General features: G+C 42.5%; 3 protein-coding genes and 1 pseudogene across 3 annotated transcripts; 3 read left to right on the top strand and 1 right to left on the bottom strand.

Moving 5' to 3' along the window:
* Positions 1 to 3,497: 3,497 nt before the first annotated feature.
* Positions 3,498 to 5,526, bottom strand: LOC137806652 (transcription elongation factor 1 homolog). The gene is made up of 5 exons (XM_068606867.1): positions 5,340 to 5,526; positions 4,560 to 4,682; positions 4,320 to 4,390; positions 3,884 to 3,905; positions 3,498 to 3,784 (listed from the first exon to the last, which is right to left on the bottom strand). The coding sequence occupies exons 2-5, from the start codon at positions 4,670 to 4,672 to the stop codon at positions 3,721 to 3,723; spliced, it is 270 nt and encodes an 89-aa protein (XP_068462968.1). The 5' UTR covers positions 4,673 to 4,682; positions 5,340 to 5,526; the 3' UTR covers positions 3,498 to 3,720.
* Positions 5,527 to 18,271: 12,745 nt separating this feature from the next.
* Positions 18,272 to 18,877, top strand: LOC137839111 (uncharacterized). The gene has a single exon (XM_068648241.1). The coding sequence runs from the start codon at positions 18,272 to 18,274 to the stop codon at positions 18,875 to 18,877; it is 606 nt and encodes a 201-aa protein (XP_068504342.1).
* Positions 18,878 to 19,021: 144 nt separating this feature from the next.
* LOC137839352 (uncharacterized) lies at positions 19,022 to 20,640 on the top strand. The gene is made up of 3 exons (XM_090300059.1): positions 19,022 to 19,658; positions 19,957 to 20,154; positions 20,258 to 20,640. The coding sequence occupies exons 1-3, from the start codon at positions 19,022 to 19,024 to the stop codon at positions 20,638 to 20,640; spliced, it is 1,218 nt and encodes a 405-aa protein (XP_090156185.1).
* A 3,710-nt stretch (positions 20,641 to 24,350) lies between these two features.
* Positions 24,351 to 26,016, top strand: LOC150028698 (uncharacterized; annotated as a pseudogene).
* The last annotated feature ends 842 nt before the right edge of the window (positions 26,017 to 26,858 follow it).

The raw sequence follows: 26,858 nt of genomic DNA, 5'->3' as shown, positions 1-26,858 counted from the left end.
TTACTCAACAATGGCCTATGCGTCAGATTGATATTAATAACGCCTTCCTTCATGGTGATCTGATTGAGCATGTTTACATGCAACAACCTCCTGGGTTTGCATCTCGTGATTCAACTCTTGTATGCAGATTACATAAGGCCATTTATGGTCTCAAACAAGCTCTCAGGTCCTGGTTTTCTAAACTTAGTCAAACTTTGATTCATCTTGGTTTTCAATCTACTGTCAGTGATTCCTCTATTTTCACCAACACTTTGTTTGTGCTTGTTTATGTTGATGATATCATTATCACTGGTTCTTCATCTACTGTTGTCACTGATCTTATTTCAACTCTTAACTCTTTCTTTGCTCTCAAAAATTTAGGTCCTCTCCATCATTTTCTTGGGATTCAAGTATCAACTACACAACTTAGTAATATGCATTTATCTCAGGATCAATATATAAAAGACTTACTTCGTTGAATGAATATGCTTCATGCAAAGTCCCAACCTACCCCTATGACTTCATCAACTCGTCTACAACAAGACTCCTCTGAACCTTTTGAAGATCCATCTATGTACAGGTCAGTCGTTGGTGCTTTGCAATATATTCTTATAACGCGACCTGAGTTATCTTATTCAGTTAACTGTGTTTGTCACTTTATGCATGATCCTAAACTACACCACTGGCAAGCTGTGAAACGTATCTTACACTATCTAGCTGGAACCACCAATTATGGTCTTTTATTGAATCGTCAGTCTTCATCCTCCATCATTGGTTTCTCGGATGCAGATTGGGGAGCTGATGTTGATGACAGGAAATCAACAACTGCCTACTGCATCTATATTGGCTCAAATCTCGTATCATGGTCTACTCACAAACAAAAATCTGTTTCCAGAAGCTCAACAAAAGCTGAATACCGTGTTATAGCAGCTCTTCTTACTGAAGTTATATGGACTCAGTCTCTTTTATCAGAATTACGTATTCCCTTTCTCACACCAAAGTTGTACTATGATAATCTTGGTGTTGTCCTTCTCAGTGCCAATCCTGTCATGCATTCAAAGACAAAACATTTTGAGTTGGACCTACATTTTGTTCGTGATCATATATGCAAGGGCACCATTACTCTTCTTCATCTTCCTGCACGCTTCCAAGTCGCGAACCCTCTCACCAAACATGTATCTGGAAATTTGTTTCTTAATGTCAGGGATAAACTCATGGTGCTTCCTAATCCAACCATAAGTTTAACGGGGGGTGTTAACCAGAGGGTTATATCCTCTCTCTAACTTTTGTATATAAAGGAGACCCTACATCTTTAATAATATAATTGAGTCCCATTCTATATTTCTGTATCTGACTCTCTGTCCTATGTCTATTACAACCCTCTATTCTAAGTTAATCAGAAGCTTTTGGAGCAATGCTAAGCTCATCAAGAGGAACATGATACAATTTGTGGTTATGGAAAGAGAGGTTGTGTTGAACCAAGTAGCTATAGCAGAAGCCATCAATTGTGAGAGGGTAACCAACTGCTACTATTCATAATGGGAAGATATCTATAGTGGAACTGGTACTGTAGAGAAGGCTTTGTATGGAGACAAGTTTTCTGAAGTACTGGTAGGTCAAAGATTGACTACAATCGTCTGACAAGCTATGCAAAGATATGACAGCAACTCTGTAACAAGTCTTTGTTTCCAAAACATGGCTCCGAAGACCATGTTACTGAGTTTGGAAAGTATGTTATCTATCAACTCATAGCAGGTATACCATTCAACTTCTCACACCTTCTATTCCTAAACATTCTGAGAGTGGTGAAGTCTCTTAGAGAAGGCATGGTAAATGTGCCATATTCAGCTTTGATCAATTGTTTGTTGGGGCATCAAAGAGTCTACTAGTTGTTTTATAAGATTAATGAATGCCAACGATATGAGCTAATAAAAAGGTTGGTTACATCGTGAAAACAACAGTGTTTTCTGTGGTGAACGTTAGGCAGATGCAGATGAGTCGGCCTTTGGAGAAAGTTGAAGTTCCGCCCCTGAACGTAGAAGTTTTGCTAGCACATCGTCTAGAAAACCTTGAGTGTCCACACCTTTACCTTTTGAGAGTCTGACTTTAGTAGAAGAGAAGATTTAAAAGTTTATATCAGAGGTCAACAAGATGTCTTTGAAGAGGAAGACGAGAGCAGGAACTTCAGTTATAGCAACTCCTGCTTTTGTATCTTCTTTACATTTAGAGTCTTCAAACGATTCAAAGAATGTTGGGGAGTCTACTACAACACTAGAGGAAGAACTGCCAAATTTGTTCTTACTGTTCCTACAGTTGTTGAAGTTCCCCAATCCATTAAGAAGAGGAGGACCAATCCTCTAAGAGATGTTCGGAAGAGACAGAGGGTCTCCATATATGTTTATATGAAGAAAGCTGTTACAACAAAACCTAATAAATCTGCAATACCGTCTGCTAAGCCACTCATTATTTCCATTCATGATGATATCAGTAAAAAATCAAATCATATGGTCTTTGCATCTCTTAGAAAGCAAAGAAGAAGAGTTCAACAACAAAAGCCAACTAAAGAGTAGTCTCCCTTGAGGTAAAACTTTTAGATTTTGTTTTACTTAAAACCACCATGACCTCGTCTAAACACAGTTGTACCTGCACCATCTAACCAAACACAAACCAAATCTTCTACGATATCCCAACCACCTTCTACAGCTGAACCAACCCAAGCTAACTCTCAAACACTTAACCAAATGAACTAAAATGAATCGTCTACCCAACTTGAATCCACCTTGCAACATTCAAATTCCATCACCTCGGAATAATTAGCTCAACCCTTAGACTCCGAACCTCTGCCAACTCCTTTAGGAACTCACGCAATGAAAGCCTTAGATTTACATAATTTCAAGTAAAAGTACTCTCATTAAGACATGATAAGTCCAACTAATAAACTATTAAAATGTTGCTTAAAGTAGATAAAAACATTTAATTCATCTTCTACGTCCAAGCTGCTTAACAGTTAAAAAGACATTCAAGTGAATTTGAATTTCAAACTATGAAGTAATATAAAAATACAATATAATTCTTTCTTATCCCTTATATTCTTTACATTACATGTTAGTTAACTGCAACTAATATCAGAAGATATTTGCGAAATTACATTTCGAAAAGTCTTTCTAAACATTTCATCGATAAAACTTAGTTGTGTTTAACATTCTCCATGAGATGCAATATCTTAGAGAAGAACTTTTTAACTAATCATCTATAGTGAAACTATCACCTAAATGATGATATCGTGCTATGGTATTTTTCATATAATCTCTTAAACTAAATTAACGGTTTGCTGACAACATAGACGGCTGAACAATGGCATTTACATGCTCTCAAATCTCAACATTCGTAAGACCTAATACACTCAATTATTTGAAATACATTACATCTATATTCTTTATTCACCATATTAATCCCTTTCAATTATTTAGAAAAATACTACCATGTTTTCTAATAAGAAAATTAATGTAAATAGTGTATTTCACGGTTCAAATTATTGTTTTATCTTATTAATTTCAAGCAAGATGTATTTGATCAAATCCTTCCTATCAAAGTAACTATTATTCCCATGTTATTGAGTACATCCGCATTACAATCTTCCGAAAGAGTGTATATGGGAATTAAGCTTGAGGTCGCACGATCTTATATAAAGCTTGATGGACAGTTATTCCTTTAGCAACTATTAGAAGTGGATTCTCACAATCACTCAGCGCCATCATCTTCTTGGTTGTTCGCCAGCTCACATTCATCAATCCATTCAGTGTATCTACATCATTGCAATTAAGCTACTTGAGTCACACGGTTTTACGTAAGTGAGAAAGAAAGAGGTGAAGGAGGAGGTTTTCAACATAGTGATTGCACTTACATGTCTATTGGCTCAGATAAAGCTGAAATGACACACAAAAAACATAATTAGCTAAATCTACAGTGTATATGCACTCAGCCCATATATATACAATAAACGTCTTTAAACTAACAATTGGGTTGAGATCCATAATCCACCTTCCATGGTTCCAGACTTGGAACCAAACATTCCCTACAATGCTATATTAGCCTATCTTAATAATAAATCAGTTGTTTATTTTTTTTCCTGTTTTCAAAATGGCAAACAGGAAAATACACATTAAAAAATAAAAAATATCATTATAGACAAGTATAAGGGGTCATCAAATTTTTTTATACACCATCTTAGTAATTTCCCGTTTCTGCACCTAGTCTGTAAAATAACAGCATATCTTACCCGTGGAATAAAGTGTTTTTTCAAGAGTAAAATAAAATAACTACAGCCCATGAAAACAAACCTGTGATGGTGGTGCTAAAGCTCTCTTGACATATATTGCATGAAGCTTCCCCTATCATGTTCTTCATATCACTGTCAAAAGACCTCCCAAAATGAGCATCAATATGAATAGTATTCATCTCTAACTTTAAATAAAATGGTAGTGTCATGTTACTTTGTGGTTTTAGAGAAAACAGGCCTAAATGTCTCTGAATGCAAATGCGAAGGAAACGAAATGGCTACATATTAAAGAAATGCTTACATGCTGCATTCAACACTGGTCCCATGATTGCAGAAAGGACAGCTAAAGACAGTGTCAAGTTTATCCATTCGTTTCTTTGGAGGGGCCTTAGCCGCTGATTTTCTCTTGCCCATTACTCAAATTCTGATTTTCAGATATTCCAAAAAATAAAAAAAATTAGTGAAAAGGGTAAAAACAAAACTCCTAAGCAGCATGCCAGTTAAATCCCTGCATCAGTAATATTGAAGCATGTAAACAATTTCTCAATTTCCTACGCTAAACATTCTAATTGCCACGAGAATCAATATGCCAGCCTACTTATATGAAAATGAATGCTACAAGAGTAAAGGGAAAAACACTAAATTTAAATAACATTGCATAGACTGTGAACAACAATAGATGCATTATCTTGAAAATAGTAAAAATACGATAAAAGTTGAAACCAAAATCTCTTTAATTGTTGTTTCACAATTATCTAACAAGAAAATCTGTTTCCAGATAACATCAATTCAAAATACACACGCGGAATCCAGTCATGCAGAGGGAAAGATTAACTGCATCGACAAGAGAAAATACGAAAAGCTCTTAACTTTATGCGGGCAACATTAAAGATGAACAGTTAACAAAATTGAATGAAAAACATAAAACAGATATGTGCATTGTTACCGCATTTTTGCCCGATTCTCGAAAAGAAAAAGGAGAATGGAAACAAATAAAAAGAAACCCTAAAAAATCCAAATAGAGGGTAAATGAAAGAAGATATGCAATTGCATGCAGAGATGGAAAGTGAAAAGGCCTAACCGAATATTCCTAATGCCGAACCGAGTATGAACAGCAAGTATGCGGTGAAGAAAGTGAGAGAAAGAATGAGGATTTTGAAAACGCTGAAGAGAAGAAGAAGAGAGAGAGAGAGAGAAAAAGATGGGGTTTTATGCAGGAGGACAGATTATATGAAAGAGTTAGAAACAGAATACTGGAAGTTTGGCATAGATTTTGAGCGGTGACTTACTCTTTATATGTAAAAGTGGAAAACACATTATTAATGATAAAAAATAAAAATAATTAAAAATTTCCATTATTATAATTATTTAAATAAAGTAATATTCTTAAATTTTGCTTTAAAACTACTAAAAAGATGTGTTAATAAAAGGAAATAGTAAAAATATTATATTTTTACTAGTGAAAACACAGCGGGGTATTCATATTTTTATTAGATTAAAATATATATAATTTTATAACTTTTATAGTTCTATTATTTTCATAAATAGTTAATTAAAAAATTAATATAATTTAATATATTTAATTTTATCAAAATAATATTAAAAAATTATAAACAAATTTATTAGATAAATTTTTCCCGTTTTGTAAATCTTTTTTATATTGGTAGTTGTTTTAGTTTTAAAAAATTTATGTATACCAGAGAAGAATCTCTTTTATTAATTTATTATTATTATTATTATTACTAGTTGAAACGTGTTGAGTCGGTGTATTTTTTTCAATATTTTTAAAAGGTTGTTATATTCTCTTTGATATTATATTTTAAATTTATAACAATGTAATTTTATTAAATTAATATAATGTAAATTTACAAATGTCATTATGAATTTTATTCTATATTTCTATTCACACATTAAAAATGAAAATACTAATTTAAAATATGATAATCTTATAATCTTGTAACAATAAATTACATATTAAAAATGAAAACATTAATTTAAAGCTTGATAATCTAATTCAAGAGAAAATGATTTTAACCAAAGTTAAATAACTTTGTTAATATAACATAGTAATTAATGTAATTAATAATAAATGTTTTTTTTAACTTTGATTAAGTTCAAAAGGTTATTCTAAAATCTTAGTAAAATAATGGAAGTTTTTTTTATCCTTAGTTAATTTTTAAGGGTTTATTTTTAAACCTCATCAAAATAACGAAGGTTTTTTTAACCTTTGTTAAATTCTAAAGATTTATTTTAAAATCTCGGCAAAACAACGAAGGTTTTTTTGTTAGAATATGACCTTAAAGAAGAGGGGGGTGAATTGTTTATGAAAGATTTTCGAAAACTTTGAAGGTATAATGAAAGCCAATGAAGAATCACAACGAAAGGAAAGCAATGCACAAAGTTGTTTTAGTTGATTTCTAGAAAATCAATCGGTTGTTTTTGCGATTCAATCGGTTATTTTTATCAACAGTTAATAAAAACAACTTAACACAGATATATGTGAGATTAGGGAAAGAGAGAGTCACACAAACAGATTTATACTAGTTCACTCTTACACCAAGAGCTACATCCAGTCCCCAGAAACCATTGGGTAATCCACTATGCAATCAAAACCAGATTACAAACACCACACACCAAAGTAGTGACCTTGAACCCCTCAAGAAACACACTACCTTTGTCAAACCACACCAAGAGTATTGATCTTAAACACCTTAAAAACACACAACACTCCTTGGCAATACAACTACATAAATACAGTAATCAACGAAGAATGAAATAGAATACACCTAGGTATTACAAAGCTTAAGGTTCAGAATTACAACCCAATCCTATTCCACACACTTAAGAATGATCCAAAGCTCTTCCAAATTTTGGAAGAACTGTTTTGATAAACTATTTTTCTTACTCCAAGATTAAGAGTGTAAAACCACCTTTATATAGACCAACCGAGTGGTAAAAAACATTTAATAAAGGAGACAAGGTAGTTAGGATCATTTAATACATATTAAAATCACTTAACAAAATTCTGTTAAGGTTTTCAAAAAAACAATTGGTTGTTTTGTCGAAACAATCGATTGAATTGACTTGACAGCAAAGTCAAACTTTTCAAAATCTTTTCAAAAACTACTAAGGTAAAACAACCTATTGTTTCAAAATTTCAACCTGTTGAAATTTCAACAGTTTTTTATAAAACCCATCTTTTTAAAAGGTTAAAGATTCAAATGAACTTAGATCATCTTATGGAGTGAATTCCATGTGTACGATTTACCCAATTCCGTAATTAAAAAAAATCTACCTATTTGCAGAAATTGGGATTAAAATTACACTAATATTGGAAGAAAACCTTCAGCTTCTCCACCATTTATAAGAAGTAATGTTTTTTGTTAATCAATATATTTATTAAATTATAAAAACAATTGGGTAAATTTATATTATATAAGTAAAAAACATAATTTACCTTTGAAGATCATTCCTAATTCTGTATAGAACACGTCATCCATAACTTTTTGAGTTTTAAAAAACTACATAAAAAACTAATATAATGTATTTATGACACATTAATTGTACCGACTAGTCCTCGACCATTGTTTGACCACTAGTGATGATGGAGCCGTGTAAGGTGGGTCCCTCGAGCAGCATGGGTTAGTGTCTCGCGAGGCACGTGCGCTAAGGTACCGAAGTGTGGTCACACATCGATCACCAGGATGTGCCGATGTGTCAGTAGAGAGGTCGGACATCGGTGACTCGAACAGCAGAGCTGGGCCACGAGAGGTGGATCCCATACCACATACCAGTTATCAGTTAGGGAGAAGCCTAGGTCATGAGAGTCCATGTGTGTGGCGTGGATGACGCGTTCAGGCGTAACACAAGTAAAGAGCCGCTGGAAAAGATATGACCTGAGAAGGTCACGTTCCAGGGGTGAGTTGCAGGCATGGCGCGTGAACAGCTAGGGCGCTCCCACGACGGGTGACCCTAGAGATCAGGTGCACGAGGTGGCATCCAGGTGGTCATCTCGTCAGAGGTTGCACTCCAGTTAGGGAGCCCTACGCGCTAGGTTGCCTTAAGAGTGGGTAATAACGGCGCTGGGGCCCACCCTCAGAAAGCCTATTTTGGGTAGTGGAAACAGTGGAAACCCTGGACTATATAAAGGGAAATAACAAACCTAGTAAGGTACGTTATTCATTTACGCCGCTTCACACACACAATTTACACAGAGCTTTTACGCTTAACAGTTTGATGTTTCCTAGCCCTAAGATTGACTTGAGCGTCGGAGTGCAAATGGCCTCTAGAGTGCCTTTTGTCTTTGTGATTTCAGGTGTTTGATCGAGAGAAAGACACGAACGAAGGCGCAAAGAATCAGGCGTGGGAGTATCGTAAGACGTACGAAGGCAATCGAGTCAACCGACATGAACATTAATAGTATATAATTATAACAAAAGATATAATAAATATTAAGAACTCATAGGTGAAAATATTTTATTTTACAAACAGATTGTTATTATATCGACTGAGTTGATATGAAATTGTCTTCTATCATGTTAATGGAAAACAATGAATTAGAATAAATATATTATTATATGTAAATTTGAATAATTAATAGAAAGTGCACATATACTATGTAATATATATTTGTACCGACCAGTCCTCGGGCGTCGTTGACCACTAGTAATGTGGGGTCACGTGAGTGGGGTCCCACAAGTGGCGTGGGTCAGTGTCTCGCGAGGCACGTGCGCTAAGGTACCGAAGTGTGGTCAGATATCGATCACCAGGATGTGCCGATGTGTCAGTAGAGAGGTCGAACATCAGTGACTCGAACAGCAGAGCTGGGCCACGAGAGGTGGATCCTAGACCACACACCAGTTATCAGTAAGGGAGAAGCCTAGGTCACGAGAGTCCATACGTGTGGAGGGGATGACGCGTTTAGGCGTAACACAAGTATAGAGCCACTGGAAAGGATACGATCTGTGAGGGTCACGTTCCAGCGGTGAGCTGCATGCATGGCATGTGAACAACTAGGGCACTCCCAAGACGGGCGACCACAGAGATCAGGTGGACAAGGAGGCATCCAGGTGGTCATCCTGTAAGAGGTTGCACTCCAGTTAGGGAACCCCACGCGCTAGGTTATCCGAAGAGTGGGTAATTGTGGTGCTGCGGCCCACCCCCTCAGGAAGCCCATTTTGGGTAAAGGGAACAGTGGAAACCCTAGTTTCAGTTCATATAAAGGGAAGTAACAAACTTAGCAAGGTAGCTATTCATTTGCACTGCTTAACACACATAGTTAAGTTTTACGTAAAGAGTTTTGGTGTTTCCTAGCCCTAAGATTGACTTGAGTGTCGGAGTGCAAACGACCTCTAGGGCGCCCTTTGTCTTTGTGTCTTCAGGCATTCAATCAAAGGAAAGCACGTGCGAACGCAAGGATTCTGGACGTGAGAGTGACGTAGACGCACAAAGACATATTTGGTCAACCGGCAGGAACATTTGGCGCCCACCGTGGGGCACGATCTAAAACACTGTCCCACCAGCAAGAACCAAAAGGACTGAGAAGATGAGAAATCCTAGACAAGGACCTGTTGCACCAAACGGAGGCGAAAGCCTCACCTTGCAACAAATTATGGAAATGATGCAGGCCCTCCAAGAAGAAGTGGTTGCGTCGAGAGCAAACCAAGAATGCATCCAGGCTGATTTGGCGGCCTCACGGGCAATGAACGAAGAACTACGCCTTTCGAATGAAGAGTTGCGCAGGAATCTGCAAAACCAGGCAGCCACACATGAGGAAGGAGATCGAGAACCTGTAATGCCACCCAGGGAGTTTCTGACGCCGTTCTCGCAGGAAATCATGGACGCCGTGATACCAGCCACGTTCGTAGGGCCCAAAGTTACCTTCACTGGTATAGAGGACCCAAAGGCCCATCTCACGGCTTTCCACACGCAAATGATGTTGGTTAGGGGCTCCGACGCGGTGAGATGCAAACTGTTCATGAGCACTCTGGTGGGAACAATGATGGATTGCTTCATCAGCCTCCTTGATGGCCACGTAACATCGTTCCCACAACTCACCAAGCTATTCAGAGCGCAGTACATCGCGAATCGGCCCCCCCTCCCATCTCTTATGATCTTTTTGACATAAGACAGTATCAGGGCGAGTCCCTGAAAGAGTTCCTTCACCGTTTCGGAGCACAGGTGGTGAGGTTGAACCTCAAGGACAAAACGATGATGATGCACGCGTTTAGAAAGGGCATTATGCCAGGCCCCTTCAGTGAATCGCTTATCAGAAACCATCCTAAAACCTTCACCGAGATAAGGCATCACGCAGTGGATCATATTGCGGTAGAAGGGGAAGTTAATGAGAAGCAATCATGCGTGGTTCCCACGCGTCCACGTGCATCAGGTCGACCTCAACCCCTAAGGGTGCATGAGGCAACAGTAGAGAAGAAGACCCCCGCAAAGAAGTAGCCCTATCAACCAAGGAAGCCTCAAATCAGGGAGCGTGAGAGGGAGAACGTGCCACCAAGGCACAACTTCGTGGTAGAGCTGAAGGATCTCATCGCTATCCCCAACATAGCGGAGAGGCTGAAGGTACCCCCCAAGACCGACAAGAAGCTCGGGCCCAACAAGAACGCCTGGTGTGAGTTCCACCAAGCATTCAGCCACCCCATACGCAACTGTTTGGCACTGGGGCACCAGCTAGATGAGTTGGCGAGGAACAATTTCCTGAGGGATTACCTGCAAGAAAAGAAGGGTGCCGAGGACGTGGCGGTGACAGGGGGTGGCCAGGGGCATGAAGTCCCCGTGCATGGTGAGATTCACACCATCGCGAGAGGTTTCTCGGGAGGAGGTTGCACCGCTTCTCAGTGGAAGAGGTAGGCACGGGCGGTGATGTCGGTAGAAGCACAAAGGGCCGACGATGCTTTCGATGTCGACCTTGTCTTCACCAAGGCCAACCTCCAAGACGTTGTTCCCCATGAAAATGACCCGGTGGTGATCTCAGTAGTAACCGCGGGAAGGAAGGTGCACTGTGTACTAGTGGATCAAGGAATCAAGGAAGCTCGGCAGATGTAATGTTCTGGACGACTTTCAACAAGCTGCAATTGTTCCTTGACATGCTAAGGCCCTATACTGGATGCCTGTACGGTTTTGCGGGAGACCAGGTGGATGTGCGTGGACACTTAGAGCAGAGGACCACTTTCACGGATGGTACCGCGTCCCGTACGGAGAACATCAGGTATCTCGTCATCAATGCCTTCTCTGCTTATAACATGCTGTTGGGTAGACTTACGCTGAATAGGTTGGGGGCGGTGCCGTCGATGAGGCACATGAAGATGAAGCTCTCTGACTTGGCAGGAAAGGTGATTACCATCAAGTCAGACCAGAAGGAGGCCAAAAGATGTTACGAGAACAACCTCAAAACAAAGAGACGGGTATTCATGGTCACTACACGACCACCGTACACCGAAATCGCCAGGACCAAAGCAGAGACTGCCTGCGAAAAGATAGCCTGGGAGAGCAGACATGATCCGTTTGGCGATCCAGGGGAAAGAGAGACTAGAGGAAAGATCTCCAAGCTTAGCAACACCCTCGACCAAATGGCGCAGGATCTGAATGCCAAGGTCCGACCTGTCCACCAGAGGGCGAAGAAACGACACCTAATTGACTTAGAAGGTCTGTTCGTAAAGATAGCTGAGTACAGGCTAAAACCGGACCCCAAGAAGGGTGTGTTCAGAATAGAAGCAGGGAAGTTTTTGGGTTTCTTGCTCACTGGGCGTGGTATGACAACAAACCCAGAAAGGTGCATACTGACGAGGCGCATGTCTGTCTTGTCTGGATTTGCACCAGTCAGAGCAGGGGGCGACCTCCCTTACCAAGAGGGTAAATAGGCGTTCATCAAGTTGAGGGAGTACTTAGCCAGCCCTCCAGTCCGGTGCAAACCACAGCTAAGCACGACACTTAGTTTGTATCTAGCGGTGATCGATCAGACGATCAGTTCAGTCCTTGTTCAAGAACAGGACCAGTTTCAAAAACTCATATGGCAAGGACCTGAGGAAAGATACCAGGTACCGGAGAAGGCGACCCCGGTAGTCTCACGTCAGCTCTCTCCCGTATGGACTGGTTCTTTCAGAGTAACAGAGGTCCTTGGGGACAAAGCATGTAGACTTGAGACGTTGAAAGGAGGCGCGATTCCTCGCACATGGAATGCGGTCAACTTCAAGTTTTATTTCAGTTAAGCAATAACACTGTAATTGTATTAGGGGACTCTCTTTTTACCTTATAAGGGTTTTTTAATGAGGTCACCCAATAAATTTTGATTGAAATGTTTTCTCGAGTTTGTACAATGCAGTTAAGAACTTGTTTTCCTTGCGTTTGAGGTCTCGTGAATGGAAAGGTAGGTTCGCAGACAACACCTCCCCTTTCGAGTGAGAACGCCAAGGTTGACCGAAATAGTTCAGCAGATAAATCCTCCTCGCCTTTGAGCGAAGCTGATGTTAGTTAAGAACTTGTTTTCCTTGCGTTAGAGGTCTCGTGAGTGGAAATGTAGGTTCGTAGAGAACACCTCCCCTTTCGAGTGACAACGCCAAGGTTGAACGAAATAGTTCACCAGATAAATCCTCCTCGCCCTTGAGCGAAGCTGAGGTCAGTTAAGAACTTGTTTTCCTTGCGTTAAAGGTCTAGTGAATGGAAAGGTAGGTTCGTAGAGAACACCTCCCCTTTCGAGTGAGAACGCCAAGGTTGAACGAAATAGTTCACCAGATAAATCCTTCTCGCCCTTGAGCGAAGCTGAGGTCAGCCAAGGAATTGTGTCCCTTGCGTTCAAAGTCTCGTGAGTGGAAAGGTAGGTTCATCAAAGAACACCTCCCCTCCTCGAGTGAGAACTCCAAGATTGAACGACTTAGTTCACAGTTAAACCCCCCTCGTACAGCAAGGGCAGGGTACCAAAAGGCACTAGCAGAAGCATCGCGGTGCTAGGCACCATGAGTTAGCAGTTGAGTAAGATAAAAGAGCAATTTTCAGTTAGATCATGCTTAAGGAAGTAAAAGCAGCTAGACATCCGAGAAAGTAAATTGCAAGTGGACAATAAACTGTTCGTTTGACAACCAAGTACAAACTAAAAAGGAAGAATCCTTGAAATAATCTGCCCGTTTACAACACGGTTTGATGCTGCGAAGGGTGAAGCGTCCATCTCAGGGTGCGCACCGGCAACCTGAGCAAGGGCGTCCTTGAACCCCGCGTCGTAAGCATCAACAACATCCCCGATTAGCTCAACCTTGGCTTCTTCGAACCTCTTGGCTTGTTGGAGGAGCTCGGCCTCAACACGACCCAGGTGCAGTTTTCGATTGATGGACCTTTCTTCAAGCCTTGCCATCTTGGCTTTGGATGCCTCAGCCGCCTCTTCCAACTTAATGACCTAGATTCGCAGGGGCAGGATTTTTGCCTTCAGCTGGACGGCCTCTTGGCATTTTTCATGAAGTCGTTTTAAGAGATCCTTTTCAGATTGGCAGAGACTAGTCAAATCCTGCTTCAGTGCGACCTCTTGGGTAGCAAACGAACGAGCCAACAGGGTCGTTTCTTCCTTAGCCTTGGCCTCTACCAGCGCCACACTCGCCTCAGGCCTAGTTATGAGGGCATTGGATTGAGCAAGAAGAGCCCCAAAGTTGAGACCCAACCTTTCCCTCGCAGCGGTCTCATCCTAGTCCACCGTCATATCTAGATGAAAGCCTTTGAGGGCATGTTGCAGGACAACAGGTAGTTCGGGGGCAGATGGAGCTACAGGGACGCTCGTCCCACCGTCTTCAAGCGCGAAGAGGTACGAGGGAGTGCTTGGCGTTTGGTCTCAGGGCGATGCCGGGCGACCGAAAGTGGAGGAATGGGAGGCCGTCATCGTCATAGGCCTAAGCCTTTTAGAGACCGACCCCTCAGCGGAGTCCTCATTAGATTCGATCTTCATTACCTTTTCGTAAGGAAATGGAGCGGGAGATGCTTGGACGGCGACAATAGGAACCGCCACTGTAGGAGTGGAGGGAGTAGAGGAGGGCGCAACAGTGGCAGAGGCAAGGGCGTGAGGGCTAGAGGTGCCCGCACCCGCAGACATCCCTCGACAGCGAGTAAGGATACCAGCCAGCTTGGCCCGTTTCTCCTCATTCGGCACCATCCCTATGTACAAATTTCAAAATACAAGAGGTTAGGAATCCAAAACACAGGGGTAAACATACGAATATAAAGAGGCAGAATGTGCAAGCATAACAGTACGATAACAGGCATAACCATGCAAGACAAGGTGAACCATGTAGCCTTTGAGGCCCTCATTAGTAGGACAGTGTTGAGCACCGCTCACAGGCTAGTAAGGACCAAACAGACGATCATGAGGAATTAGTTCCTCGAGTGTCCTAGGTTTCTTGAACCCTAACGTCCCCACCCAGTAGAGTGGGAAGTCGTCCAGGAAAGTGTGGTCGTGGTCAGCGCAACACACACTCTAAAGAAATTCCCCTTGAACCCTTTACACGAAAGAAAGCTAGAAAGGCAACGGAGATTAGGAAAAGGACTATGGCATAACTCAGTGGAAACTCAGAAAAACCCCACACTCGAAGGAAACCCAGGGAGATAGAGGAACGAAGAGAAAACAGGGAAAGCTTAAAATGCAAGGAGTTTAAACAGTCCTAGGTAGTTATCAAGCATCGAAATCAATATATAAGTGCAATCAATAGTTAAAGTTTGTACCTTTTGATCAGGTAGGATGAAGGTTCTAGAATTTGTAGGGAAAACGCGAGAGCGCTCGGGGAAGAAGACGAAGCAATCAAGGGTCTTTCAGAGAATGATGGAATAGTGATTGGACGCACGCGTTTTTGAATATTTAACGTAAACAAAGAAGCGTAAGCGACGTTAAGCCCTGACCGTTGATCAAAATACGTGTGTGTAGTTAAGACAGGCTCAGAGAGACGTCACATTGGCGCACTATTCACGTCCTGTCATACAGAGCCACGTAGGTCAACAAGGGCAAGAACTTAGTCTCTTCGCTGAACAAGTTACAGCTCGAGACTAGGGGGCTTGTGTACCGACCAGTCCTCGGGCGTTGTTGACCACTAATAATGTGGGGACACGTAAGCAGGGTCCCACAAGCGGCATGGGTCAGTGTCTAGCGAGGCACGTGTGCCAAAGAACCAAAGAGTGGTCAGACATAGGTCACCAGGATGTACCGACGTGCCACTAGGCAGTGTGGAGAGGTCGAACATTGGGACTCGAACAACAGAGCCGGGCCACGAGAGGTGGATCCCAGACCACACACCAGTTATCAGTAAGGGAGAAGCCTAGGTCACGAGAGTCCATGCGTGTGGAGTGGATGACGCGTTTAGGCGTAACACAAGTATAGAGCCATTGGAAAGGATACGACCTGTGAGGGTCACGTTCTCGCGGTGAGCAGCTAGGGCGCTCCCAAGACGGGCGACCACAAAGATCAGGTGCACGAGGAGGCATCCAGGTGGTCATCCTGTCAGAGGTTGCACTCCAGTTAGGAAACCCCACGCGTTAGGTTATCCTAAGAGTGGGCAATTGTGGCACTGGGGCCCACCCCCTCAGGAAGCCCATTATGGGTAATGGAAACAGTGGAAATCCTAGTTTCAGTCTATATAAAGGGAAGTAACAAACTTAGCAAGTTACGCTATTCATTTGCGCCGCTTAACACGCACAGTTACAGTTTTACGTAAAGAGTTTTGGTGTTTCCTAGCCCTAAGATTGACTTGAGCGTTGGGGTGCAAACGGCCTCTAGTGCGCCCTTTGTCTTTGTTTTTTCAGGCATTCAATCAAAGGAAAGCACGTGCGAGCGTAGGGATTTTGGACGTGTGAGTGACGTAGACGCACGAAGACGTATTTGGTCAACTGGAAGGAACAATATTTATATATTGTCCAGACCAGTCCTCAGTCATCGACCCAGAGACTAACCTCAGACATCGCACACCGATGCTTGGTGACAGGACGGGGGCCATGAGGTGGACCACAGACGCACTCACCGGGGGATTGGTTAGTCTTTTGGGCATTGGTATTCTGAGCCCGATGTGGATATCGATATCGGACCTCGCCAATAGAGGGAGAAAATCGGACATCAGTCATCTAAATGTTGTAGAGGGCCACGTAAGATGGGCCCTAGAGTTTTTTAAGATAACAGGTAAAGAAAAGAGATATGTGGGAAGCCTAAGTCACGAGGGATCTATGCATGTGGTGTGTATGACGCATGAAGGCGCAACACGTGTGGATAATCCTAGGAGGCGTTATGGCCCATTAGGGTTAGGATTTCCATGGAAAGCTGCATGCATGGCACGTGAATACTTAGGGCACCCACGAAGCAGATGGCGCTAGAGAATAGGTGCACAAGTTGGTACCCAAGCGGCCACTCTGGTTAATCGCTGCACTTCAGTTAAGGAAGGTTCCATGTGCTAGATACGCTAAGATTACCTAAATAGTGGCGTAGGGAAATTTTCCAAGGAACCCTAGATAAGGGTAATAACACAAAGGTAAACCCTAGTTTCAACCTCTATAAAGGGTGCCAAGAACCCTAGTAAGGTACGCAGTGTCTAAGACTGAAGCTAATATACACACTTGGTGTTTTTTTGCCCTAATACTGACTTGAATGTCGTAGTGTAAACAGATGCTAGGGCGCCCCTTTGTCTTTGCAGGGAGAGGTTTCTTGATCAAGAAGGTACAATTCTCAGGCAAGATTGAAGGGCCAAATCAGCTGTTGGTCAACCGGCGAAGCGAGTCAACAGGCAAGAACATTTGGCACCCACCGTGGGGCTCGTTAAATCAAGGTCCCACTCGCAATCACGTTATGAGTCTTTACTAGCAATATGAGGAGTACGAGGCAAGGCACCGCTGGATCCGCAAGAACTGTGCTCCCCGGAGGGGACAACGTTACCACACAACAAATATTGGATACGATGCGTGCCCTCCAAGCAGAAGTAGCGGCATCACAAGCGGACAATGCAAAACTGCCCAGAGCCAATGAAGAACTGCGTAGGGATCTGCAACAAGTAGGGGAACACACAACGAACGAACGTGCGCCACCAATACCACTTAGGGCACGTCCCATGCTGTTCTCACGAGCGATCATGAATACGGCGTTACCAACAACGTCTCTAGGCCCGAAAGTCTCACGGCGTTCCACACTTAAATGATGCTCACAGGAGGGTCTGACGTTGTGTACTGCAAGATGCTTATGAGCACGCTGTCAGGCGTGGCGTTGGAATGGTTTGTTAGCCTTCCAGACGAACACATCACCACCTTTGACCAATTTGCAACACTGTTCAGGAAGTAGTAAAGGACTACCTGAACAGGTTTGGGGTCCAAGTGGTGAGATTGAAATCTACTGATGAGGCCATGACGGTGCATGCCTTTGTCAAAGGAATGTTGCGTGGGACTTTTAGTGAGTCACTACTAAGGTTCTACCGGAAGACGTTCACGGAAATTAGACGTCGAGCGTTGGCACACATCGCCGCAGATGATTGAGTAACACAGAAACAAGGCCTTGTCGGTCCTGTTTGACCTCGTGCGGCAACACGATCTCAACCTATGAGGGTGCACGAGGCAACCACGAAGAAAAAGGGGGCGGAGAAACCCTATGAGCGGGCCCAGGTGAGAACGCGCGCACGAAGGGACCCGCCTCCGAAGCATAATTTTCGAGTGGAACTCAAAGAGTTGATCGCTATCCTGAACATAGCGGCAAGGCTAAAGGTACCGGCAAAGACCGACCGAAGAATGGGGCCCAACAAGAATGCTTGGTGTGAGTTTCACCAAGCGAACAAACACTACATAAGAATTGCCTGGCCTTGGCACACCAATTAGATGAGCTGGTAAAAGAGCAGTGTCTTGAAGGATTATCTTCAAGAGTCACAGAATGATCAGGTGTTGGTGGCTGCAGGGACGGATCAAGGGCACGAGGTGCCTATCCATGGGGAGGTTAACACTATCTCAGGAGGGTTCTCAGGGGTAGGGTGTACTGCCTCCTAGTGAAATAAGTACGCACGAGGCATAATGGCGGTAGAAGTACAACAGGTGGACCAAACCCCCGATGTCGACCTGGTCTTCACGAAGGCCGACCTCCGAGATGTCATACCCCATGACAATGACCTAGTAGTGATTTCACTAGTCACAACAGGAATGAAGGTGCACCGCGTCCTCATGGACCAAGGAAGTTCAACTGACGTGATGTTTTTTACGACCTTCAACCAGTTACAATTGTCCACGGACCGGTTAAGGCCCTGCACCGAATGTTTGTATGGTTTTGTAGGGGACCAGGTGGAGGTTCGTGGGCACATCGAGTTAAGGAAGACATTCACGGACGACACGACTTCGCACACTACCAACATTAGGTATCTCGTTGTTAATGCTCCTTCAGCCTACAATATACTGTTAGGTAGGCCAACTTTAAACAAGATAGGAGCAGTCGCCTCCACTAGGCATATGAAGATGAAGTTGCCTTCCCTTGAGGGTGCAGTGATCACCATTAAGTCCGACCAAAAGGAGGCGAAGAAGTGCTACGAAAACAACCTCAAAACGAAAAGAGGAGTATTTGCTGTCACTATCAGATCCCCGAGTGAAGACGGAGTGACCCGCGTAGAGATCGCCTGGGAGATCTGACCTGAGCCCACGGGAGGCGTGGTGGAGAGGGAGATTGGCGGAAAGACGTTAAAACTTGGGCGGTCCTTGAGCCAAGAGTTGCATGATCGGGTTGCTGAGGTCATAGCACGACACCTTGACGCATTCGCATGAACCGCTGCTGACATGCCCGGTATAGACCCTGACTCCCTATGTCATTGTCTCACCATGGAACCCAAGGTCCGACCTGTCCGCCAGAGAAGGCGAAAATTCAACGAAGAAAGGCGTCAGGTCGTGCGAGAAGAGACAAAGAAGCTATTGAAGGCCAACCACATCAGGGAAATTCAGTACCCCGAGTGGCTAGCTAATGTGGTACTAGTAAAGAAGGCCAGCGGAAAGTGGAGGATGTGTGTTGACTTCATGGACCTCAACAAGGCCTTACCCATTGCCAGTATTGAGGCTTTGGTGGACAGTGCCTCCGGATGCAGGCTACTTAGCTTCCTAGATGCATTTTCTGGTTACAACCAGATCATGATGCACCCGAGTGACGAATGCAAGACCGTGTTCATGACGGAACTGTCTTGCTATTGCTACAAGTTCATGCCCTTCGGGCTAAAGAACGCAGGGGCCACCTACCAGCGATTGATGGACAGGGTGCTAGACCCCATGTTTGGGCAGAATGTCCAAGCATACGTAGATGACATGGTGGTCACCTCCCAGCAGAAGGAGCAGCACGTAGTGGACCTGGAAGAGTTGTTCACCACGATAGCGAAGTACAGGCTAAAGCTGAACCCGGAGAAGTGCGTGTTCAGAGTTGAGGCGGGTAAGTTCTTAGGTTTCCTTCTCACTGAGCGTGGGATAGAGCAAATCCCGAGAAGTTCGCTGCTATAATAGCCATGAATAGCCTGATCTCGGTGAATGAAGTGCAACAGTTGACAGGGCACATGGCCGCCCTGTCCAGATTCGTATCGGCATGAGGAGACAAGGGGCACCCTTATTTCCAGTGCCTGAAGAGAAACAGTAGGTTCGTATGGACCCGGGAGTGCAAGCTAGAGTTAGGTACCCCACTCCGCTTATACTTTGCAGTTACAGAGAAGGTGATCTGTTCGATCCTGTTGTAGGAGCGAGACCAGGTGCAAAGGCCAATCTACTTCGTCAACAACGTATTGCAGGGGCCAGAGGTGAGATACCAGGCCTTAGAAAAAGCAGCCCTGGCAGTAGTATTTTCAGCGAGAAGACTTCGCCACTACTTTCAGAGCTTTACCGTGATAGTAATGACAGACCTTCCCATCCGCAAGGTCTTGCAAAAGCCAGATGTGGTAGGCAAAATGGTGCGGTGAGCGGTAGAACTGTTCGAGTTTGACGTGCAGTATGAGCCTAGGGGGCCCATTAAGGGCCAAGTTTCCGCTGACTTTGTGGTAGAACTCTCCTCGGCCGCCACACACCAAGAAGAAGCGGGTTTTAGATGGGTGCTTTCTGTGGACGGTTCCTCAAATCAACAAGGTAGCGGGGCTGACGTTATCTTGGAAGGACCAGATGGGTTGCTGATCGAGCAGGCCCTACGATTTGCTTTCAAGGTCAGTAACAACCAGACCGAATATGAGGCCCTGATCGCTGGAATGCTGTTGACTAAGGAGATGGGAGCAAAGGAGCTATTGGCCAAGAGTGACTCTTTGTTAGTTACAGGCCAAGTCACGGGGGAATACCAAGCTAAAGACCCTCAGATGGCCATATACTTGGAATATGTCCAAATCCTAAAGGAGTCATTCGAGGTGTTCGAGTTAGTCCATGTACCCAAAGAATAGAATGCCCCGAGCTGACTTACTTGCAAAGCTTGTCAGTTCGGGCAAGGGGGGTAGACAGAGGACCGTGATTCAGGAGACCTTGAAGACACCTCAAACCACCACAAACAATATGGTAGAAATCCAATAGATTAGCACATCAGAAGGGATGAGGAGAAGTCATCATTCGTTAACACAAGAAACAATGAAAACACCTAGAGTAAGCAGGTACCCGGTTGTTGGGGAGATAGCGCCGCAAATCCACCAGGTCGAATCAGGAGAAACCTGGATGACGCCCTACCAACGTTATTTGGATGATGAAGTACTCCCGTTAGAATCTACAGAAGCTTGGAAAATCAAGAAAAAATTGAGCAAGTACACCCTGGTCGATGGGAAGTTGTTCATGCATGGTTTCACCCATCCTATACTAGTATGTGTAGACGGTGAACAATGCACGTGCATCATGGCAGAGCTACATGAAGGGATTTGTGGTAGCCACATTAGTGGCGGATCTCTCTCATCAAAGGCCATTCGCGCAGGGTATTACTGGCCAACCATGAGGGAGGATTGCACGAGGTATGCCCAGCGGTGCAAGCAGTGCCAACAACACGCTGATTGGCACAAAGCGCCCCTAGAGGAGTTGAGATCGATCTACAGCCCATGGCCATTTCATACCTGGCGGATCGATATTCTGGGGCCTTTTCCTTTGGCAGTACGGCAGATGAAGTACTTTGTGGTTGCCATAGAATATTTCACGAAATATATCGAGGCTGAGCCAGTGGCACAAATCACAACCCATAAAATCCAACACTTCGTGTGGAAAAACATAGTGTTCCGCTTTGAAATACCAAAGAGGATGGTATCTGATAACGGTACTCAGTTTGTAAGCCAACAATTGGGCAAGCTATGTACAGAGCTAGGAGTGAAACAGGTGTTCGTGTCGGTAGAACACCCCTAGACGAATGGACAGGTCGAGTCGGCCAACCGAGTTTTGCTCAGAGGTCTGAAGAGAAGGCTAGACAAAGCCAAAGGGACCTGGGCGAAAGAAGTTCCTAGAATCGTGTGGGCCTAACACACTACCCCTCAGTTCACAACTAGGGAAACACCATTCAGCTTGGTATACGGTTCGGTCACTATGATTCCAGTAGAAATCCAGGAGAACTCACCACGCTTCCAAAACTTCGCGGTCGAGTAGTCCAACGAAGAGAGAAAGGTGAACCTGGACCTACTAGATGAAGTGAGGGAGGAAGCAAGGATTAAGGCTGAAGCCTTGAAAAGGATGGTGGAGTACAAGCACAACTCCAAGATGAGACCTCGGCAGTTCCAGGTCGCCGACCTGGTAATGCGGAAGGCCCACCCGTACCAGTTGGAAAACAAGTTATCTCCCAAGTGGACTGGCCCTTTCAGAGTAACGGAGGCCCTTGGGAATGGAGCATACATGCTCGAAATATTAGAGGGTGGCGCGATCCCTCGTACTTGGAACACGACCAATCTAAAATTTTATTTTAGTTAAAAACATTTTGCATTGTACATGTTCAAGGGGACACTCTTTTTCCCTCATAAGGGTTTTTTTTAACGCGATCACCCGAATAAAATTCCAGTTATTCAGTTAAGAAATGTTCATTGCAGTTAATTAACCTCTCCCTTGAAGTGATTAAGCCAAGAGCGGAAGTAGTCTGGTTCTTCAGCGAACCTCCCTCTTGTGTAAGTTCACCAAGGCCGAGAATAATAATGTTCGACAGTTAATGAACCTCTCCCTTGAAGTGATTAAGCCAAGAGCGGAAGTAGTATGGTTCTTCAGCGAACCTCCCTCTTGTGTAAGTTCACCAAGGCCGAGAATAGTATGGTTCGACAATTAATGAACCTCTCCTTTGAAGTGATTAAGCCAAAAACGGAAGTAGTATGGTTCTTCAGCGAACCTCCCTTTTGTGTAAGTTCACCAAGGCCGAGAATAGTATAGTTCGACAGTTAATGAACCTCTCCCTTGAAGTGATTAAGCCAAGAGCGGAAGTAGTATGGTTCGTCAGCGAACCTCCCTCTTGTGTGAGTTCACCGAGGCGGAAGTAGTATGATCACAAACAATGACTCATTGAAGAACTTCATAAAAGGATAAGATCTTCCTTATCTTTGTCTTTGTTTTTTTTAATTACTGATTCATGCTTAATTCTCTTTTTAAAATGAGCAATTACATCTATTTTTAAAAGAGACTTTATGTCTAGTCAAAGATCACATGTGCTGACCATATGTTTTTCTGCTCTTTTCTGACGTTCTCTATGCAGTGCTTGGACTAGTCTCTTGTCATGAAGACTTAAACCCACAATCACCAAAGGATCAAAGAAAGCCTCTGATTTGCTATAAAATCTGTTGCAGCTGTTGTCTTGCACAAAAATAACCAATTGAGCCATCTTTTGCAACATCTCTTTCTCTCCTTGTGTGTGTGCCTTTGCCTTTTTTTTTTTTCCTGCTGTCATGGAGTCCACTCCACCTACATTCAAGAGGATCAAAACAAGGGTTGTAAGGTCAGGAAGAAGGCTTGAGGGCTGGTTTTCAAGGGATAATGAACTTATTGAGAGGTATCGCTTTGAGACAAGTACAAAAGTGATCAACAATCCAAAAGTTGTCTCCTTTGATTGGTTGAAAAGGCAAAAGCTGGACAATGTGAGAAGGATTCTCAAGGATCAGTTGCTGAAAAGATTCTTGGAGATGAAGGGAAACATTTATCCAGATTTAATTCGGGTATTCTACACAAACTTAAAGTTTGAAGGAAACATTCTTGTTTCACATGTTAAAGGTGTAGACATGGAGATTACCCATGATGTGTGGGCTGTTGTAACTGGGTTGAAATATGCTTGTTTTAGAATCAATAAAGGAAATCTTGGTGTTGTGGAAGATTTCAGCAAGATTCAGTACTACAAAAGTTGTTTGAAGAATCCACAAGCTCAAGTTAGAACTTGTTCTATTGGAGGATTGAAGTTAGATGAAAGGGTGTTGGCTCTCATTGTCACTTGGATTCTAACTCCAAGGGGAAGAACCCATTATGTTTTAACAGAAGAAGATCTTGTCTAAATTCAAACTGTTGCTTGTTAAGTTGGAATTATTAACCTTGTGGTGAGTCCATCCTTACTTAGTAGGTACTGTTTGAAGATTTTAATTGGCTAACCATAAGAGGTTAAGGCAAGGAGCTGCAGCAAATATAAATACAAACACCTACACATTGTAGAACACATCAAGGAAGATCAACCACAAGCCAAGAAGTGCATAGTTTAGGAAATCTGAATTTTATTTTTGTGTAATTCAATTTCTTTTGTATTTCCTTTGAGTTGTAATTACATTCAACTTTGATTATTAGTGGATTAATTACGTGTAGACGGTGAGTGTGTCTTCAATGGCTCCAAGTGTCTAGAAGCCTCACCTTAGGATATGTCTAGTTTAAAGCTTTTTAGTTAGCAATCTTTAAATTGTGCTTAGTTAATTGTTTTGCTTGAATTACTTGTTTGTATTGTTAATTGCTTTGCATTGTTTTCTTTGAATAAAATTGTGTCTTCATTTCTACTTTTGATTTACGTAGTTTACTTAGAAAAAGGTTTGTGACAAGTTGTGAGGGACAGATTTTGGCAAGGAAAGACTTGGTACTTAAGAAGTCCTAGTGACTCACCTCTCTTTCCTGGAAAGCTACCTTCACTACTATCCTTATCTTTTTTGGGGTAAAATACTTAGAACACAAGTCTTTAACCATGTCTTCTCCATCTTGCAATTCTAATGAAAGTGATGTAACAATTCTTAAAAACCTTTTGGAAAAAGTTGCCCAAAATGTTCAAGCACTTTCATTTAGACAATTGCATCATGAGGCCCAACTTAAAGAGAGGGATTCTCAATTTGCTCTAATACGAGATGATTTGAAAATGGTTAAAGATGAATACACTAAATCCAAAAAGAGTTCGCATACATCTAGCTCTAGGGGTAATGAATCATATGGGGAACAAAGCCTTAGGATCAATGAATATTATCAACCACCCTCAAGAAGAGTTAGAAGAGAAAAGAAAGAAAGCCCTAGAGAGGTTAGGATAGATCTACCTCATTTCCATGGCAAAGAGAATGTAGAAACCTATTTAGATTGGGAGATGAAAGTAGAACAATTGTTTGCTTGTCACAATGTGAGTGAAGAAAACAAAGTATCCTCAACCACTCTAAGTTTCCAAGGCAATGCTATGTATTGGTGGACGGCCCTTGAGAGAGAGAGAGGCGTCTTCATAAGGATCCTCCCATAGAATATTGGAATGATCTTAAGGGAGCCTTAAGACGCCGCCATATTCCCTCATACTATAATAGGGAGTTAATGGACAAGCTCCAAAGACTCCAACAAAGAACCATGAGTGTAGAGGAGTATAGGCAAGAAATGGAACTATATATGATGAGAGCCTCCATTAGGGAATCCGAATCCACCACCATAGCTAGATTTCTTAGTGGGCTTAATCTTGAGATTAGAGATAGAGTTGAACTTCTACCTTACCAAGACTTGAATGATTTAGTTCAACTATGTATCAAGGTTGAACAACAAAATTTAAGGAAAACTTCAAGTCCTAAGGAAGGTTCATACTCAAACTCCTATCCAAGAAGAGATTTTAAAAGGGAGGAGAGTACACCTAAAGAAAAACCAAAAGAGACTCTCAAAAGTGTAGGTAAAGATATGCTCACTCCACCCATTCGCACTAGGGATGTTAAGTGTTTTAAATGTTTTGGAAGAGGGCATGTGCAAGCTCAATGCCCAAATCAAAGAACCTTGTTTTTAAGGGGGGTAAATGAGTATAGTAGTTGTGATGATGCACCTAGTGGGAAAGAAGAGGAGGAGAATAATGAGAGAGTATATCCTTATGAGAGGGAATTAATGATGATTAGGAGGACCCTCAACAACCAAACTAGCGTGAACCCAAAAACACAAAGGGAGAACATCTTTCATACAAGATGCAAAGTTTTTGAAAACATATGTTATCTCATTGTGGATAGTGGCTCTTGCTGCATTTGTTGTAGCGCTAGGATGGTTGAAAAGTTAAATCTACAAGTAGTCCCTCATCCAAAACCTTACAAACTTCAATGGATCAATGAAGATGGGGAACTAACTGTAGACAAGTGAAAGTCGAGTTTTCTATAGGTAACTACAAAGATAATGTTTTATGTGATGTAGTTCCTATGGAGGCTTGCCACATCTTATTGGGTAGACCTTGGCAATTTGACAAGAAAACCATGCACAATTGTCTAACCAACGAGATTACCTTCACCCATAAGGAAAAGAAGTTTATACTTAATCCTTTACCACATTCACAAGTGGTAAGAGATCAAGTACAAATGAAACAAAAGAGGGATGAAGAGAAAAAAAAAACTAGAAAAAGAGCGAATCCTTAGGGAGCAAAAGGCATGGGAGAAGAGTGTTCCTTCCCACAAGGTCATTCAACAAGACAAGGCGTTTGAAAATACCTTTGAAAATATGCTTCTTGTTGAACAACCTCAAAGCCTTATCTTTTGTAAAGGAACACTTACATGCACTGCCACAAATCTTTAGACTATGAACCTCCTCAAGTAAAAGAGCTTTTAAAAGAATTTGATGATATATTCTCTAAGGAAGGCCCCATAGGACTTCCTCCTTTTAGAGGTATAGAACATCAAATTGATTTAGTTCCGGGGGCTAGTCTACCTAATAGATCAACCTATAGAACTAATCCTGAGGAAACTAAGGAGATAGAATCTCAAGTACAAGATTTGTTGGATAAGGGTTGGGTCCAAAAGAGCCTAAGCCCTTGTGTTGTACCTGTCTTGTAGGTGCCAAAAAAAGATGGCAAGTGGAGAATGTGCTGCGATTGTAGGGCCATCAACAATATCACCATGAAGTATAGGCATCCAATCCAAGACTAGATGATATGCTTGATGAATTACATGGGTCAATCATATTTTCCAAAATTGATCTTAAAAGTGGATATCACCAAATTAGAATCAAAGAGAGTGATGAATGGAAAACCACTTTTAAAACCAAATTTGGACTATATGAATGGTTGGTGATGCCCTTTGGTCTCACTAACGCACCTAGTACTTTCATGAGGCTCATGAATCATGTCTTGAGAGATTGCATAGGTAAATACGTAGTAGTTTACTTTGATGATATCCTAGTCCATAGCTAAAGCTTAGACGACCACCTAAGACACCTTAGGGAAGTTCTCTTAGTGCTTAGGATTAATAGTTTATTTGCTAAT

The sequence above is a fragment of the Phaseolus vulgaris genome, chromosome 3, assembly GCF_051622355.1.
Source record: "Phaseolus vulgaris cultivar YP4 chromosome 3, ASM5162235v1, whole genome shotgun sequence".
NCBI lineage: Eukaryota > Viridiplantae > Streptophyta > Magnoliopsida > Fabales > Fabaceae > Phaseolus > Phaseolus vulgaris.
Note: the sequence above shows the minus strand (reverse complement) of the source record. Positions and strands in the feature narration are given on the sequence as shown.